The sequence below is a fragment of the Filicampus tigris genome, chromosome 10, assembly GCF_054856515.1.
Source record: "Filicampus tigris isolate MCC_2025a chromosome 10, RoL_Ftig_1.0, whole genome shotgun sequence".
NCBI lineage: Eukaryota > Metazoa > Chordata > Actinopteri > Syngnathiformes > Syngnathidae > Filicampus > Filicampus tigris.
In genome coordinates this window covers 14,885,952-14,904,485 of record NC_141226.1, presented here as the reverse complement: position 1 = coordinate 14,904,485, position 18,534 = coordinate 14,885,952, and the positions used below count along the sequence as shown (strand labels likewise).

The window sequence follows — 18,534 nt, the reverse complement described above, 5'->3', positions numbered from 1 at the left end:
TGCGTGACATGCTTGGTGGGTTTTTAACTCTTTGAAACTGTTCATTCATGTGCCAGAACATGTTTGTTTTTCTGAAATAAATGACAAAATCTTGCAAATATATATTATTTATTTTTCTATTTATGTTGAATGAAAATGACACGAAAGAACGCCTTGAACTGATTATGGCTTCACTGACGTTAAAACAAAAACGAGACTGACAAAGGGTTTTGATAGCAAAATCATTTATTTACAGATATACAACTAAGAAAGTTGCTGTGAGCAACGTTGACTCACCGTATGGCTCGAGAATGCCAGTGGCTTTTTTACATTGTGTCCGCCATTCACTGCGTCAATTATATTTTCTCACAATCGAGACCCACTACCTACCATGACACAGTTTACATATATGCACTTTGTTTGAGTGTAACATGTCTGCACTTGTCCAACTTCCAAGATGTTTCCATTACTCTCCTTTATATCAGATGTAACAAGATGAGATTCACCCCCTAGTCTTAATCTTCTACTCAAAAGCTGTACTGATCTCAAATCCAACAGCGATACAACAGCACCATCTACAGGCACATTTTAGTTATTACAATGGTTTACAAACCTGAATTTGCGGGTACAGCTGAAACTATACAAACACCTACCAATAGTCATAAAAGATGATGTACCACAAACCACACGCGTTTGAAAAAAACAACAACAAATAAACCCCGGCACAATCCATAAAACGGGCTTATAATTTTGCTTCAAGACGAGCGGACGTAAGTGATGCGCAAGTGCTCCATCAGTGGTTGAGTGTCTGTTGCCATGGAAACCCTCTGCTCCAATTTCCCGTCGGCGCGGAGCTGAAACACTCGTGAAATCTGTTAGAAGCAAAGACAATTGGACAGCTGTGTTAACAATACAAAAGCAGAAACTATGAGAATGCAATGCATAGATTTAGTACCTCTTTTACGTGAGGCTCCTTGGCGAAGGAGATTCTGGCGATGGAGTGGCTGCGCAGGTTCAGCTGCTGGCCCGTAAGTTCGCCCTCCTCAATCTCCACCAGACCTGCGCAGAGCACAGACATTTTGTTTGTTTCCCAGTTGAAATTTACTGTAAAAGTAAGTATGAAGCAAAGAGAATTACATTTTGTGTACTGTATTTATCCAATCCACATAAAGTTGCCCTATGACAGTCTGCTAGCTTAATGCTAACACATGATAGGAAACGTTGTGGACGAGTCAACAAAACTAGCATTGATGTCATGGTACTTATAAGCCTTTTAACAACTCATAATTGAACACAAACAGAAGCAACACATGCAGACAGCATGTGGTACTCACAGGGGTATATTCTTTATCCTTTGTGAAAAATAATGCTTACTTACAACTCTGTCTTACACCGAGAGTGTCCAAACTATCCTGGGTCCATTTGCGGCCTGCCATCCATTTTTGAAATGGATAAATAAATACAATAAATAAATACTAAAAATGAATACTAAAAATTTGACATGGCCTGTAAGTCTAGTTTAAAAGAAAAAGGGTGGAAGTCAGCAGAGTGTGAAGGGAGAATGTCGCAAAAAGGGGTGCCACTACTTCTAATACATTGCCTTACTGTAGAGCTTTTCTAGATATGCAAAGATACAAATAAACAAGTTCTGGCTAACATAATTTCTCTTCAAAACACCAGAGGATATAGAATATTCAATTTTAAAAGCAAAAATTGTTTCTTCCACATTCTTCTATGTGACAAGGTCATTGTTCAGTGCAGGGGAGGATCTTGTATAGCGGCATGCAGGGCAGAGACAACCCCAAAATCTAGAAAACCTAAACTATTTCACCTTTATGTAGCAGTTTTTCAAGAATATCTAGAAAACATACAACACACCGTGAAATCGATCTGCTGTTTCGCTGTATTATACCGCCCCCTGGTGGCCAAGAAGCACATTCTGGTCATACAACTTCAACACCCGGGTACCTGAGTTCTGCGCTACAATAAAAGCCACTTTGTTGGTTCCCGGCTGCATACGGATGAATCCGCACTCTCGGTGCAGTGGCTTCTTGGAGTCTGCGTGGAAGGCATTGAACCTAATGACCAGCAAAAGAGAAGTGAGAAAAATAAGTCAGCAGTTAGTGGTTCCACCTCATAATTCTGGAAGTGGCCGTTGGAGAACCAACAAGAAGTTGATGACGGGCTGCCCAACGTGGCTGAACTGAAGCGTCTCAAAGTAGCAGAAAGGTTTGATGGTGGGAAAGCAGCCCTCCCCTGGTTCGTCAGACTGCCAGGTACCCAGAAGCCAGTCCAGAGGCAGGATGGCGGGGTTCATCTCAGCTAAATATAACCACAACAAACAACAGGTTGGGGGGAATTAATTGTTACAGATAATATGAATTTATTAGGGCTGGGCAATTAATCATTTTTATAAATTAATTCAAGTGTATTTGTTAGGACTCAGGACAAGGTTTTTGGCCAAATACTTTAATGTCATGCAATAAATGTTTGATCTTAGTTTTCTGTCAAGAAATAGGTCAGTAAACAATCTGGCATAAAAATATAGGGTAAAAATGAGGACGCTTTTTTAAATAGAAAAATATATCGTATTTTTGATTACAAGTAATAAAGTAAAAGTAATCTAAATATTGAGCTTTGCCTATTTTTAAAATGTGGTTTAATTACCAGACATTTTCGCGCATCTACAAAACTTATCACATAATTTGTGAATTAAAAATAAATAAGAGCTCGCACTACAGCGCCTGAATACAGTGCTCCTCTTCTCCAGCAGATGGCGACGCCCGGACCAATCATGAAAATTCCGCCTTTGCGAAGAAGAATTGAGGCTAGATTGCGCTGACCTGACAGACGAGGTGACTTTTGTTATTTAACCATCACAATTTTCACCCTTAAAAACGAAGCCGAATGAGGCCGAACACATTTAAAATAAGCTCTTAGATAGCTCAAGCGTATGATACAAACTGAAATTTGAGTCATAGGGGACGCTAATTGAAATACTGGACTTTAATAAGCAACTAGCTTTCTCTGCAGAGCCAACACAGGTTGAGATTTAACGACCAAAAAAAACGAAACTAAAGTCACATTTCCCTCGTTTAATACCTTTTAGGCACATATGCGTCATAAATCAGCAAACACTCCACGGTCAAATTGTGACCCCTTTGCTACATTTCTGTTTAATGTCATTGCATTAGTTGCATTTATAACGAAGACTTAAGCGTCCTACCTGATTGTTGAACAGGACAAGCCATTATTTGAATAAAATGAAGTCAGTGGAAAATTAAATATAGCTAGAGATCGTAAACAACTATTTGATCAGCAACTGCTGTTGTCCTCACCAGTCACCAGCGCCTAATATGCCAAGGCACTGTGGGAAATGTAGTCTGGACTGTAGCGCAATTAGATCTGTTTTTTATTTTCATAGATCCCTTTATGTACCCCCGAGCATTTATGATGATTTATTTTGTTATACAGCGCAACACCTTCAAAAGAATATATCTTGCAATCTGTTCATTTAATTCAGAAAGAAACCGTCGCTAATATAGTCCGCCCTTGGGCAGATCAGATTGACATAGCAACACAAAGAGCCTGAAATCTGATTGGACAAAAAAAAAAAAAAATTACATACACACACATGTTTTTGCAAGGGTGCAGCCAAGGGAAACATTACAAATGAAGAGAACAGACTTTACAGTTTCATGGGACAGATATAATTCAGGTTGGAAATGTGGGTCAGTGCTTCTGGTGTGTTTGCGTAAACAAAAAAATATGTTTGGTCTTAATATCAAAATTAGGAACCTGCTTCTGCGGTGTCTTCAATAATTTATTGCTTTTTACTACCCAATGATGCCACAAATTGACAAATCAATCCACATTTATTGACAGCTATCAGTGCACTTTGCATGGCATCTATTTGTCACTCATTTAAAAAGTTGTACTCAAAACAGAAAAGAAACCCAAGTCTGTTTTTGCAACTCATTTGCAATCAAAATGGACAGATTACGCATTATCATCATTGGCAATCCTTGCTTCTCCTTCTTCGTTCGTGGTCTTTTTGGGACTGTTCTCCTTTTTAAGCCTTGCTCTTTTTACAGTTTTTCAGCGCGTCCGCCAAGGCGTGCAACGCCATGTCGGCGTTACTCTTTTCACAGTTGTATCCCATCAATCCAATTCGCATCACCTAATGAAAAGAAAGTAGCATACATGAGATGATGGGCCTGTAACAACATCGGTAGTGGGGTAGGATCATTCAGAAAGTGGTTGAAACATTGCAGTGGTTCTAGCATACAACAAGTCATCAATTCTTAATGCTAAGATTTCGTTAGCTTAATAACATAAGTGCCTATGTCATTTTTACTTACTGTCAGATTATACAAATACTAATGTGTTTGCTAAAAAATGGCGTGTCTTTCTCTAGGTTTTTGTAGGTTCAGGCATCTGTAAAGGTTGATTTGAGTTTGTTTTTACTTGTTTTCTGAAAATGTTTTAAGGTGACTTAGCCAGCTATGCTATTAGGCTAATATTAACAACCAGCTTTTGTGTGTTAATTCACAACAGACTATTCTCTTCACCTCGTAGTGTTTCTATTAGTTGCGCTGCTTCCAGTATGTGTATGTGGAGAGTCATATTTTATTGTCCAATCTGATTTCCTATGTGTCGTCATGGTAATCTAACCTGCCCAGGGCATTCACAATCATTCATGCTGGTCGAATTATATGTACTATATGTACTGTCAAAATATACTATATATATTATATGAACTTTACTAGCAATGGGGCTCTTTCTTTAACCAATCAGATTTCAACTTTGCCTCACAAAGCCATCTCGGGGAGGCCCAAATACTAAATGAGAATCCCGCCACTGCTTTAATGCATTAAAATGCTTCCTTCATGCCATCTGATGCTCACCATGCCGATGGAGGGCCCCAGGCCACCGGTCATCTCCATCTGGTGATTCTTCATGATATACACCAGCAACTCCCTCCAGTCGTAGCCTTCGGGGATGGCGATGGTGGTCACGGAGGGTAGTCTCAAATCCTGCAGAGCATTTCACAATCAAATCAACACTGAGGAAACACACGCAGGTGATAACCAATCCCACAAAATAAAAAATAAAAACATTTTGCCTTCTTCCTCTTATTTCATGCAGGTTCTTTACTTGTGTTGTCTGCCTCACCTTGTCTGAAATGAAAAGTTTGAGACCCAAGTCTTCAAGTCCTCTGTACAGGTAAGCCGCCACCTCCTTGTGTTTCCTCCAAGACTCCTCCAGACCCTAGAGGGCGACAAAGAGAATTCAATGACACAATTTGTGGCAGGATCCCTTAACCTCAACTTATTTCATATTTCAGAAGAATTCCCATCTGAAATGGAAATTGAATTCATTTCTTTACTATTATAAAACCTAATTAATTGCACATTACTGACAATTTTTCTCATTCTTGTAAAACAAGGATTCAGGTGTCGGAATCAAGTGTCAAGCCAGGGATTCAATTGTTTCATGATACAGTTGGGATTTTTAGGGTTTTCAAGTAAGATTTGGGTAACCAATGATGGTTTCAAACTAGGGTTGGGTGCTAAAACTTGTGGTTTAAACTTGGATTAGGATTCCTAAACTACAGTGTTCCTTGGTTTATGTCTGTGTTTCGTTGCTACGGGTGCGACCCAAATTTTTCGTTTGAAAGTACGGTTAGCCCCGCGATAGGCTGGCAACCAATTCAGGGTGTACCCCACCTACTGCCCGAAGTCAGCTGGGATATGCTCCAGCACCCCTGCGACCCTTGTTAGGATAAGCCGTTTGGATAACGGACGGATGGAAGCACGGTTACGTTTTAAAATTCTGGTTTCAAGCCAAGGCTAAGGTTTGGAACAGTTCATCACAACCTTTTTCCGTTGTGTTTGTTTTCTGGGTGTTACTCCCTTCAATCTCCTCTTTCGCAGGTAAAATGCCTTCTCTACAGGCTTTAAGTCTGGAGATGGACTTGGCCTAGCAGTTCACTGCAGCTTCTTTCAGTTGTTTTTTGGTTTTGGGGTTTACTCACTTCAGTCTCTTCTTTAGCAAGTACAGATGGGTCCTTATTAGTTTATGGCAGCAACATAACTCACATTTTTAACCGGAATTGTCTTAAACCGAGAAGCTTGGTTATGTATTATGTTGGAGTAGTAGTAGTAGTAATACTCTAATAGTTCTTAGGTTTACCTTCTCAGCCAGAATAGCCAGACTCTCTCTCAAGGCGAAGAAACCCGACACCGGTCCAGTGTGGTGGTACCTAAAAAAAAATAAAAACAAAAAAATCATACATAAATTCGATTGAATACATTTGTAGCCTAAAGTCCAGTTGTATTTGAGTGAGTGTTTCAGTTCATCAATCATAGTGGATCTGCATTAGTGTGTTCAATGAATTGATGGACTGAGAGTAATCTAAAAGTCATCTTACATTCTGGCTGATTTGCCATCACACCCCCAGTAGTTGGACAAGTGTGTCATGTCAAAGAGGTATGAGACTGGTTTCGTTTTCCTGTTAAACATCTTGTGGCTGTGCAAGGGCGAAAACGGAGACAATGGTGAGTTTACGTCCATGCCACCACCGACGGTGTTTGGTGTATGACATGTGCGAAGTCCTTCCTTACCATGCTCTATCATTAAAAGAGATGGGAGCTGTGCCAGGCGGTGCGTTCAAGGCCTTCTGAGAACCCGTGTACAGGATGTCAACGTCTAGCCGCATCACAAGGAGAAATAATGTTCTTTTCTTCAAAAAGGAATCTCATATTTTGCACGGTTCTTGATCGGTATTGATCTTACTTTGCTGATCCATAAAAATGGGCGCAGCCCCGAGTGATGCAACAGTGTCCACCAAGAAGAGGCAGCCGTGTCTAAAAAGAGAAGACGGATCATGGGAAATAAATAACAAGTTGCCCAAACACATTTGCGCAACGAGACAGGCGCACTAGGGGGCGCACTTTCTGCAGATGTCTCCGATGCCATCGATTGGGTGGCACAGACCGGCAGATGACTCTCCGTGCGTTAGGAAGAACAGGACTGGCTTGTGTTTCTCGATAGCCTGCAAACATGTGGTGTATGTCGGCTTATTCTGTGAGATTTTTTTGGGTTTGGGTTCACAGTGGTGCCTTGAGATACGAGTGACCCGACTCAACTTAACTCGCTACACAGCAAGCAGCAGTTTGGCACTTAGCTTTGCCTTGGTCAAGTCAGTCTTGCTTAATGCTCATAAACAGTGCAAAATGCCATAGATGGGCTAACGAGTAGGAGTGTGTCAAAGTTTTATAACCATTTGAGTAATGTTTCGAAGGATTTGAACTAGGGCTGTCAAAGTTAAAGCAATTACTATGGAGATTAATTCAAATTTTACAACACACTAAAAAATATTAACTCAGTTAACTCAGTTTTAGTCACTTCCTGTCGCAGCTGACCTCTGCTCGCCGTGCAGCCAAACTTAGAGGAGAGTCGCTGTCGCAAAGACGGACTTTTACGTAGTTTTACTTGCTCGATGGCTCATTGGAGAAATCCCAAATAATTTGCACACTTTGCAAAGCCAAATTCAAATACAATATTAATTGTACGTCTTTGGTGTATCGTTCAACTGTTGTATTTTACAGGAAAAGAATCGTATTCAAGGACCAGGGAAAGCTATTAAAACAGTCTTTGAATTGAAATATATTTGTATTTGTTTTCGACATTAATTCCAAGATTTTACTCGCGTAAATATTGGTTCCAAGCTTCGTAAAAAATTGTAGTTTAAAAATACGATTAATCGCGATCAATTATGGATATTTTTGCGATTAATTAGTTCAAAAATTGTAATCGCTTGACAGCAGTAGTTTGAACATATCGTCACTGTTTTGTCAAAAACACAGGTCCTTTTTTTCATTTTTATTATTTTTATTTGAATGGTGTTCCCGCATTACAAACATCGCATTAACGTGAAAATTAAACAAAAGAAATCCGAAATTTGATATACGTGTTTTTCACAGGACAGCGACGATATATTATACACATAACAATACTCACAGGCATGTACCCCCTCATATTTGTGGTTTGGCATTCACAAATTCACCTATACAGCTTTTTATTTTTGACCTATCCCTCATTTTGCACTGAAACCTCTGCTTATTCACATTTTTTTCGTGCCCTGCTTATTCACCAGTTTTTGACCCGATTCCCCATTTATTTGTTCCTACCTCATGCAACCCTCATCAATCAATCCTGGAATTTCTCTATTCGTGGTCTGGCTTTGTCCTTATCCATAATAGTGGAGGTCCACTGTATTCTTTATTCTCTGTGAAGACCGACTAATATTACTGCGGCTTTCTGAGAAGTGACCTTGTCTCGGTATAGCCCAAATCCATATTATACTGCCCCCACGTGGCCAAGACGTGTAAGCCAGAAGAAGAAGCACGATGTCCTTTGTAGAATTTGGCAAACACGATTAACTTTTTTACATTTATTCCTTTCATTACATACCATACATTAATGGCATTTGCATTCATTTCGATTGGGAAAGACAATTTGAATGTTTTGACTTACAAATGTGATCACGGAACGAATTAAAATCCTATCTCAGAGCACCACTGCACTGGACAAAGTGTTTCCATCACTTGATTATTCTTACCTGTTCAATCTCTTTATTGCTGAAATAATTCCCTGGTGTTTTCTCGAGTTTATGTACATTGGCACCTACGAATTAAAAAACACAATTCAAGTGACTAAGCCGAATGCCAAGTGCCATATTTGTAGAGTGAAACTGTTAGTTGTGTACATAAATCCGAGTGTAAAAACACGTGCCCATTCTCTCTGCAATTTCTGCAACTCGCTCCCCCCAAATCCCGTTGATAGCGATGAGGACGCTCTCCCCGGGCTCCACCGTGTTAAATACGGCACACTCCATCGCAGCGTGGCCCGAGCCGCTCATGGATAGTGTCATGTTGTTCTCGGTCTGAAAGGCGTACTGGATTCCCTTCTTTATGTCGTTCATGATCTAACAGAAGAACATACATATTAAAAACACCGAAGTAAGGCATTTACGCTCTCACATGAACACTCACGAAGCATGTTTAATTCATGGCTCTCTCTAGTGGTAATCAAGAGAATTGCAGCCTACGTACAGTTCGTTTAAGGTAAACACATTTGCATTTAATTGTTAATAACTTTTTTTCTTTTTTTTTTTTTTTAACTCACGGTTTCATTCAACATTTATTGCTGATTACACTTAATAAGCCACTGATGCATTATTTTTATTATTACACACAATAGTTGAAAAATGTATTCCAGTGGGTCAATTTGACCCTCAGTCACATTCAGACTTTTTGAGGCAATTTTGATAAAATTTAAGACCATACTTGGACAAATTTTGAGCACATTACAAATACGTTTTGTCTATTGAAAGTGACAATCCTTAAAATGTTTTATTAAACCCCCACCTTGTCGCTGAGTCGATTTGACCTCGTGTCTGAGTGTCTGAAATATAAATTGTCAACTTTTTTATATTTGATTATAAACTCAATTACTCACCCTTTAAATCAGTTTTCATCTTGATTATACTTACTAAGCCACTATACAAGTGGGTTAACTATGTAGTCAGTCGCAACAGGATGAGCAAAATGGCGTCAAGCCAAATTGGTTCTATGAGGAACAGATTAAGAAATTGCTATGATAAGACTTTTATTGTTTAGTCGTGTGCATTGAACTGTCTAATAATTAGACTGAAACTTGTAGCTAAGTGTATATATTTCCTGTGTAAACCTTTTTTGAAAATACAGTACAGTGGTTTTTTTTTATGTAGAGTACATTTTTTTGCGCGTTTCTGGTACAGTATTTTTTGTAACTAAAGGACAGTTGTATTTTTAACTTTTAAGTTAACTTTTGAAACATTTGAGTACATTTGTTTTTTAACTTTTATGTGCAATACATTTCACTTGAATTTTTAAGTGCAGTTGATTTTTTTCTTCTTTTCAACTTCTGTAATTCACTTAGGTTTCCTAGATTTAAGCACTGTGTTAATATTCACACTGTGGTTAATGTTACAATGATGTCCTTTTTTAACTTTTCACATAGAGTACATTTTTCACTAGTATGTGACTTTTATGTACTGTACAATAAATGTGCATTCAATGCTGCTCAATTTTCTTTATTTCATTGAACTTTTATGTACAGTACATTTTTAATTTCTGTCCTTGCAGTGTTAATGTTGCAACTCTGCATCATGTTACAGTGGCTTACAATAATAACTAGCCTATACTTTTTGCAACAAAACCTTTTTCTAGTTTTTGATGAACGCTTAAGCCTGCTAGCTACTGTATTTTAATGTTGGCCATTATGGTAAGAGACTTGAGTGCTAAGTATTATTTGAAATGATTCTTAGTGTAAAAAGTTTGAGAACCATTCTTTATGGATGGAATCCGTGTCCATAGATCCAGATAACAATCCTTTCAAATTTAAATGACAAAGCATGAATCATGATACATTTAAAAACAAAAAGCAAGCCCTCCTTTTTTAAAAGTTGGGTTGAAAAGTGTTAAACGAGTGCATTACCTCATACATTTCTGGATGCAGGTGACCGATTATGGGCTTGGCCCCCGCAGCGAGGACACGAGGGGGGACGTTGGAGGGTCCCGGTCCGAACAAGTAGCGCAGGGGTGCCTCGAGTGGCCGCAGCATGCACGCCGGCGGGGGGATGGTGACGGACGACACGGAGCGCTGGTCCAGGCGCTGCGCCAGCGGGCCGTCGAGGGCCGCGGCCGCCTGCTGGGCCAGCAGTGCGCTCCTCCGGCTGAACAGAGTCCGCTGCATCATGGCTGTTGTGTCCTCGGAAGCCTGCAAACCAGGGTAAGACTGAAGCTGAGCTCTGAGCACCGTGCGCGTTTTGACGAAAGGTTTTGAAAGACAACAGGTCTTTGACCTATTGGGCACGGGGCGGTGTGCGTCATTGGATAGAAGGGTTGATGACAGTGGAGGACACTTACACGGGATAAAGACACGTATTTCTTGCACTTTTGATAGAGAGCACTGTGTAAACGTTGCCATATTTTGCGCTAGTAACTAATTTATCTGTGTGTTTAACAACATATCGTCAGGAAAATAAACAAAAAAAGTAGGCAAAACAAACAGCTTCCTTTGCTCTGACAACGTAGACTTGAGCAACATCAGGAAGCGATCTTAAATCAACAGATGGAACCCTAATTAATTTTATAGTGGCTAAAACATACACCGGTGCATCTCAATCATTTCGAACAGGCATGGGCAACTGGCCCGTCGGCTTGTGGGCTGCATGCGGTCCTTGACCACATTCTAAATGGCCCTTTGATTAATTAAAAAAAATAATAAATAAATATACAGATAGATAGATAGATAGATATACTGTAGATATAGATATATTGATACTGTATATCGATATATTTATAAATACATTTAGTTCATTAATTCAATTCACAAACTGAAATTCATATTCAGATTCATTCATAATGCCAATTGCAAGCCAATTTCTGTATTCAAAAATCATTTGGATTGTTTCTTAGGTCATATTCTATCTTGAGATGGTGAATTTTGGTTAGCTAAAGATTAAAATGCATTCATGAAATATTTTCCTTTGTGGGTAGTGACTAATATTTGAGTATCACTTTGAAGTGAGCTACTAAAACAAGTCAAGTTGTAATTCATTGAGATGAGCATGTGTAGTGTACAGTACAATTGATGTCTCTTTAATAAAATGTAACCAGCGAAAAATGACATTAAAACAATCAAGTCCAGAGACTTTTTGCACAGTACTGCACATGTAACTCAGCACAATGGTGGTTAAGTATTACAAAGAAAGTAAATAAGTTCTAGAATGGGCTTTCCCATTAAAAAAACAAAAAGATACTGTATTCATTAACACACCGAAATCATAATACAGGCTGGCTGTGTATCCAATTAGCCTTAATTGACTTTTAATATTCTACGTTAGCTGTGCCAGTTTCACATTGTGAGGCGGCTAGGAAGTGGAAAGCGCTCCTTTTGACCATTCACCTCACAGTGCAGCAGCAGCAACAGCAGCTTAGATCTGGTTCAGGTTAGATTTACAGCTCCTGTTGATTCCTTCTATCAGATCTGTTCGCGTTTCTTCCATGCAGCCACATTGGCTTTGGGGAAGAGGAGGCTCCTCTCTGGTCAGCCAATCAGCGGGTAAAGACCACACACCCCCACACCCGTGCACACACGCACATGTGCACAGTGGTTATCAGCGCTTTCAAAACAATTTGTAAGTTTTACGTCCAGTCCACCTTTAAAATGTTACGCAATTCACGTTTAAACCGTCATAAACCCGAAATCTAATTTTCTTGCAGCAATTGAATCCACTCGAATACTTTTCCATCCTGCTGTTATGTCATGCGTTGCAGGCTCTGTCCTTATCTGCGTCTGGCTTGGTAAATAATTAGACCTTTGGTAAATAAGTGGGACCCGTTGTTACCCTATAGCGTTCTGGCCTTTGCACTGGACATGAGACTTGAAATGTGGCCAAGCAGAGCAGGAAGAATGAGTACTCAGCATGCAAATAACAGCACGCCAGCTCTGGAATCCTGCCCACCGTCATCGCTTGAACCAGTTCACTGAGTCGATGTTTTTGTTTTTGGAGCCCTTTGTGTCCGAAAACATGAGTGTGTGAGTCCCACTGTTGCGCTTGAAAGGGCACATGAGGGGACATTGGTCTAGTTTATTTATGCTTCAGCCTTGTTGTTTTGATTCGGAAATGATCTTGATAACGCAGATGAGCTGATAGCAAAGAACACAACAACTTCCCTTTCTGAAGGACTTTTGGCCTTAATGGCCTGTTAACAGCAGCTGGAAGAGTGCTCGTAGTTTTATCAAAAAAAAAAAAACATGTTTGAAGCAGTTCCGGGGTCTGTCGTGCACAAAAATAAAACCTTTTTGACAGTCGTGCCTTGAAAGTGCCATTCCACCAATTTTTTTCCCCGCTTTGACTTGTGGGCAAAAATTCTTGAAAAAAAGATGGTTTGAACTGTTTGTATCCACTCCCCAACGACTTAACTTTGCATTTTTGTCTGCTACCTTAATGCTAACACATAATACAAATGACGGGCTAATGCAGGTATATACTCTTTATCCTGTCCATTGAATTGAAGGAAAAGCCCTTAAATTTCTTCACATTCTCTTTAATTGTTTAATTATAGTATGTTTTTTCAAGTACAATATAATAGAGTATCATTTTTCTTGACTTGGAACAGGTTTTATTATCCAAAAATGTCTGAAAAGAAAAGAAATCCCAATAGTTGTTTTATTTACCTCAATTTCTCACCATTTCAATCAATATCTTAAGTTAATTAAGGTACTATGCACAACAGGCAGGTTGAATATGTACAGAGCAAAAGGATGAACAATATGTCAAATAATTAAATGTTTTTGTTGTGCATTTCCGTCCAGTGGAGTTCAGCAGACAACACCAAGAGGCTCCCGGTATCCACCAAGATGACCTTTGCACTTTGAGAGTCTTCAGCTTGGTAAACAGGGCCACGGTCTTCAGGCAAACTTTAACATCTCCCCTGTAGCTTCTGCCTCCTCTGAGGTCGCGAAACCCTGCTAAGATTAAATAAATCATATTTCAACACAAAAGGAGCTAACCCGTTGAGTGTGCAGTTTTAACACTAGATGGCGCTCTTCTAAAGTGACTGGCATCGGTCAGAAACACGTGATTGTCATGGCTTGATGAGACGTTCTGCTTTTTGGAGTCCAAATAAGTAGCCTTTAAAATGTTCCAGCATAGATTGTCCTTTTCATTTTACTCCTCAAAAACATGACTACCGTGTGTCCAATATGTTTTGAAGGAATGCTTGTTGTCATTGCGCTATGAATTTTGTACCAGGATTGCCTATCAAAGTAAAATAAACAGTGGTTTATTATGTATTGTATTGTGTGTACAATGCAATATATATATATATATATATATATATATATATATATATATATATATATATATACACACTGTATTTATATTTGGCTTACTCTACACAGTTACGTTTATCCATGTTATAATTCCCTGCTCTGTTCCTGAAAGCAGCACGACATTTTAGATATTGGTATGATAGATAGATAGATAGATAGATAGATAGATAGACAGACTGTTGTAGATGATAAATACTGTAGCTTCTTAATCATGGCTGGTGCTGATGCTGATGTGACGTCATTGGACGGGTTCCCTTTGCCCTGGTATTAGTCTGACAGGCGATTCGATGGAGCATCCTGTTTATCCGGGATCCGCAACCCTTCTCCTGCTCCCCCCTCCCATCCCACCTTCCTCTCTCGCCGTCACCCACTCTCGTCTAAATTGACACTAAACCCAGCCAGGCTCCTACCCTCCATCCTTCCGTCCGTCTCTCCATCCGACCAACAATCCTCCTTTCCCCGGCCGAGTGCAATCGGGAAGGGAGGCTGTAAGCGAACCGAACACGCGGAGGAAGGCGGAGAGACCAAAATAGGAACCGGCGAATCCTGGTGCCGATTCTCGCGCGACGCCATCGAGGCAAGAATTCATTTATTGTATTTTTTATTTGCAACATATAACAGGTGTGTATTTAAGGCGTCTCAATTTTGTGGTGGGATCGCGGCGGCGGTTGTTCATGGAGGCCTGTTGTGGATGAGATGTCGTCAATAGTTTGCTGCGTCAGAGCATCCAAAGGACAAGAGGAGACATAAATCCATCCGTGGCCAAATGTGTGCCGCACGCATGTCAGTTGTTGACATGAATGAGTAATTGTGAACGCCACCCAAACGTGGTCATGCTGACGCAGTGTCCATATTGGAAGATTCGGTTTGTGTTTACGCGGCCTGTTTTTGAGGTGCGGCAAGATGGAGGAGGCAGTGCAGCCAGCCCGCAGGCAGACTGAAAAATACAATGAAAATGTCGCCTCGCTCTATTCTACGCTTCACAGATAACGGATATAAACATGGTACGCAGTCATTTTTAATGAAACAAATTATGGAGTTACGCACAATAATTTTGAATGGCATATGGGAGTCCTTGGTTGAGGTCCCTGATTGTTTTGTTTTTTTTAACTCAATTTAGGCTAACCTAGTCAAGATTTCGGAATATTAATATTTATCATCAACAAGAACGTTAGTCTGTGAAAATCCTCCTGAGCTATTGATATGACAAGTGAATCATCCAACAACTGTAATTACTCAAATTTAAAAAAAAAAATTAAGATGTACTATAGTTTACCCTTTCAACAACTTCAATATTCACGTCTTCGTGATGAAAGCGTCACTCTCGAGTTTGTCTCTACTGCATTCTCCTCGACTGACACTGACTGCAGTGCTACTACTGCCTAAAGTCTGGCTCATGCTGTTGTCACCTTTTCACATTCAGTGTCACTGTGAAAAAAGGTGAAATATTTTGTAAAATTTATTGACAACTGTCTTTCCTTCTCCCCTGTTCCACTGGGATCACTCTGCTTCATTTTTCACACCAATAATTTGTGCAACGCTCTTTCTGAATGAGGTCTATACATGCTTAGTGAGAAGATTTGTCCATTGCATGAGATCGGCGAGGGAAGCACTCATGCAATCATAATACATGAAGCTCTTTGATGTAATTGGCTCCAGCTCACACTTGACCCTAGTGAGTACAAGCACTGTAGAAAATGGATGGATGGTTCAGATTTAGAATTTAGAATTATTTTATGCAGCATAATGAAATAGTGGTTAGGTCGTCTGTCTCACAATTTTGAGGTCTGAGTTTAATATCTGGGTTCTGGCTTTCCTGTGCCAGAGTTCGCATGACCTCCCCATGCCTTCTGTGGGTTCTCCGACTTCCTCTCACATTCCACAAACATGCTGCTTAGGTTCTATAAAGACTCCAAATTGTCCATATGTGTGAGTGTGACTGTGAGTGACTGGTGACAGGCCCAGCACATAAGGATGAAACATTTTCAAATAAGGTCAGTTTACATTTGTTTCATTGGCTCGAGAACCAAATTGTCATTTGGATCGCAATGGCATTTGTAGCATTTTAGCTATTAAGATCCTAACAGCAACCAACTTAAAGCAAATGTACTTAGATTTGGCACATGTCCTCAAAAGTCTTGAATTAGACTATCCGAAATGAAGGCCTTGCTTATCCCTGAAAGTGACACTCCATCCTCAAATTTGCCATTCAAAGGTCATAAAAATACACCAGTGATACAAATGAGAAGCTCCGTGTTTCTGACCCTGTTTTCATCTACAGTATTATATATTGTTGGAATTTATATCACCAGATGGAGGCTCTTGAAAATGTTCCCCATCCCTGCAAATGACTCGGGATGCCTGTGTCACAAACTGATGAATTTCCACACAAATGCCACCGCATCAGACGACTAATGAAATAAATTGCATTCTTGTTACTATGAATTGCTTCTCAAATTTCTCTCTTTGTCTACCTGCGCAGGTGTCCAGCGTGTGTGTCTGTTTAGTCACACAGCTTTTCAGCACTGCCGCCCACTTCCACAGCCACCACTAACATGGCCGGGGCGTCGGTAAAAGTGGCGGTGAGGGTCCGGCCCTTCAACTCCAGGGAGATGGCAAAGGACAGCAAATGTATCATTCAGATGTCAGGAAACACCACAAGTGAGTCAGACTCCAATGACTCATGATTGATTGTTTACAGCATGACATCAGGGGCGGAGCTACACGATGGCCATGTCCACCCCTTGTCACTCCTTGGCGCCACCCCCATCAAAGGGGAAATGTTGATACCTGTGACTTTACTGCCATTTGACATGGATGTACAAGTCTTACATCCCTTCATCCACTGCCACAATTTATTTCTATTGACTGTATATTGATTATTTTTTTTTTTTACAATTGATCCAAAATCTGAATGCAAATTCAAAAAAGAATCCATTTTCAGCAAAGAATGTATTATTCGTAGGGCCAATGTCATTCAAAATATGTACTTTCACACCTTAGTAAGAAAACAACATAGCTGAGAAGTCATTGTTTATCATACCATCCGCAGTCATGGTTTCAGGAAATAAAATGCACACATATACCAATCTTGCCTAACACATTCGCGACACACTCGTCACAACTACGTTGACGAACAAATCTGTCGACTGTTAATTTAATAGTCGAGGTGTCGTTTATTCATTTATTCGTTTATATTGCTGCTTTGTTTTCCTCTCAAAACTGCCTCTTCTCCCGCTGCTCCTGCTGGCCGTCTACCTGTTTGTGACGCAATTGCGAAGTAGTGCTAATTCGGGTCGGGTCATCCGCGATGTAAACAGAAGCATTAAGCATGCCTAATACTGAACAGGAAGTAATAATAATTACAATCAACTTTATTTGTATAGCAATTAGCACCTGTAAAAACACGTGTTGACAAAGTGCGTTGACAGCCCAACTAGAACAATCATTCATTTTGCTTTGAAGGAATCAGTCACTTTTCACTTTGCTACTCTCCCTTAAAAAAAAAAAAAAAAAAAAAAAAAAACTGGTACTCTGCACCAGTTTCACAGATCTACAAGAAATTTGGGGGGACACGTCTATCACAACAGGACGCATAAGTGAGTCTCAAAAGACCCAAGCCCCCAAGTGAAACCAAAAATCTGCCGTTTTGCGTTTGGAGCAGCCATTTTGCACTCAGTCGCACCGCCCCGGATGAGAGCTTGGGAAGGCACACATGCACCATGCTGGCATCTTCTAGGGAAACAGACAAAAGCTTCAGTCAGGACAGAGTGAGCGTTTAAGCGCTTTTTTTGTCATCACACCAGCAGCGCCAGGGACCTACAAGGATGCCTTGTTCTAGTTTGGGACCAGGGTCAGCTGATACTGGAGGGGTTGTGGGGGAGGGGGGCGGTGCAGCGTTTCAGTGGTGTTGTGCCCGCCGCTGTTGTCGGATGACCTGGTTTCAGCATTCAACATTTATCACTTCGGCTCGTTACCTTGCTGTCTTAGGTTTTACACTTTCTTACATTTCACAGTTTTCCCACCAGGTTTTCCTGAAACATCATTTTGAAATATGAACAGCGGACAACAGCAGGGAGAGTTTGTGTTTAGCACTTTATAGCGCAGGAAAACATGTAAAGTAATTCAAGTTTCATTGGATGCCGCATTGTACAGCACTATACAGGTGCATTTCGGTAAATTACAGTATCACGGAAAATGTATTTCAGTTGTAAATTTCAAAAAGTGAAACTCATATTTGATATCGATTCACTGCACACTGAGTGAAATATTTTATGATTTTATTTTGTATAAAGTTGATGATTCTGGCTTACAGCTATGAAAAGCTACAATTCACCATCTCGAGGAATGAAAATATGACCAAAAATATATATTTTTTCAAATACAATTATAGGTAAGAATTGTTCGGCAATATTTTCCTGTATAATGAGTCTTCTTAATTTATGTATTTCATTTTTTTTTCATCTGAACTAGTGAAATAAATGAACTTTTCTACCATATTCTAATTTGTTGGGATGCACTTGTATACATACACCCGCAGAGTGTAAGTTGAATTTAGATAGATTCATAATTTAAATAACAATAATAAATAAATAAACAATAATA

At 39.9% G+C, this 18,534-nt stretch overlaps 3 protein-coding genes across 6 annotated transcripts in view; 1 reads left to right on the top strand and 2 right to left on the bottom strand.

The window, feature by feature from the left end:
• Positions 1-207: 207 nt before the first annotated feature.
• On the bottom strand, positions 208-3,625 carry thap4 (THAP domain containing 4). Its single transcript, XM_086043190.1, has 5 exons — positions 3,206-3,625; positions 2,148-2,301; positions 1,948-2,057; positions 935-1,038; positions 208-851 (listed from the first exon to the last, which is right to left on the bottom strand). Exons 1-5 carry the CDS (start codon positions 3,228-3,230, stop codon positions 735-737), a joined length of 510 nt encoding a protein of 169 aa, XP_085899316.1. The 5' UTR covers positions 3,231-3,625; the 3' UTR covers positions 208-734.
• Positions 3,626-3,835: 210 nt separating this feature from the next.
• On the bottom strand, positions 3,836-10,897 carry agxtb (alanine--glyoxylate and serine--pyruvate aminotransferase b). The gene is made up of 11 exons (XM_086043189.1): positions 10,525-10,897; positions 8,779-8,971; positions 8,606-8,670; positions 6,936-7,036; positions 6,778-6,848; positions 6,606-6,690; positions 6,413-6,511; positions 6,175-6,244; positions 5,155-5,250; positions 4,887-5,015; positions 3,836-4,159 (listed from the first exon to the last, which is right to left on the bottom strand). Exons 1-11 carry the CDS (start codon positions 10,783-10,785, stop codon positions 4,052-4,054), a joined length of 1,278 nt encoding a protein of 425 aa, XP_085899315.1. The 5' UTR covers positions 10,786-10,897; the 3' UTR covers positions 3,836-4,051.
• A 3,296-nt stretch (positions 10,898-14,193) lies between these two features.
• kif1ab (kinesin family member 1Ab) overlaps positions 14,194-18,534 on the top strand; it is a 33,486-nt gene continuing 29,145 nt past the window's right edge. For all 4 annotated transcript variants that reach the window (XM_086042411.1, XM_086042410.1, XM_086042409.1 and 1 more), the window contains exons 1-2: positions 14,194-14,506; positions 16,412-16,590. In XM_086042411.1, coding sequence (XP_085898537.1) covers positions 16,485-16,590 — 106 coding nt within the window. In that variant the 5' untranslated portion in view covers positions 14,194-14,506; positions 16,412-16,484. The remainder of the gene's footprint in view (positions 14,507-16,411; positions 16,591-18,534) is intronic.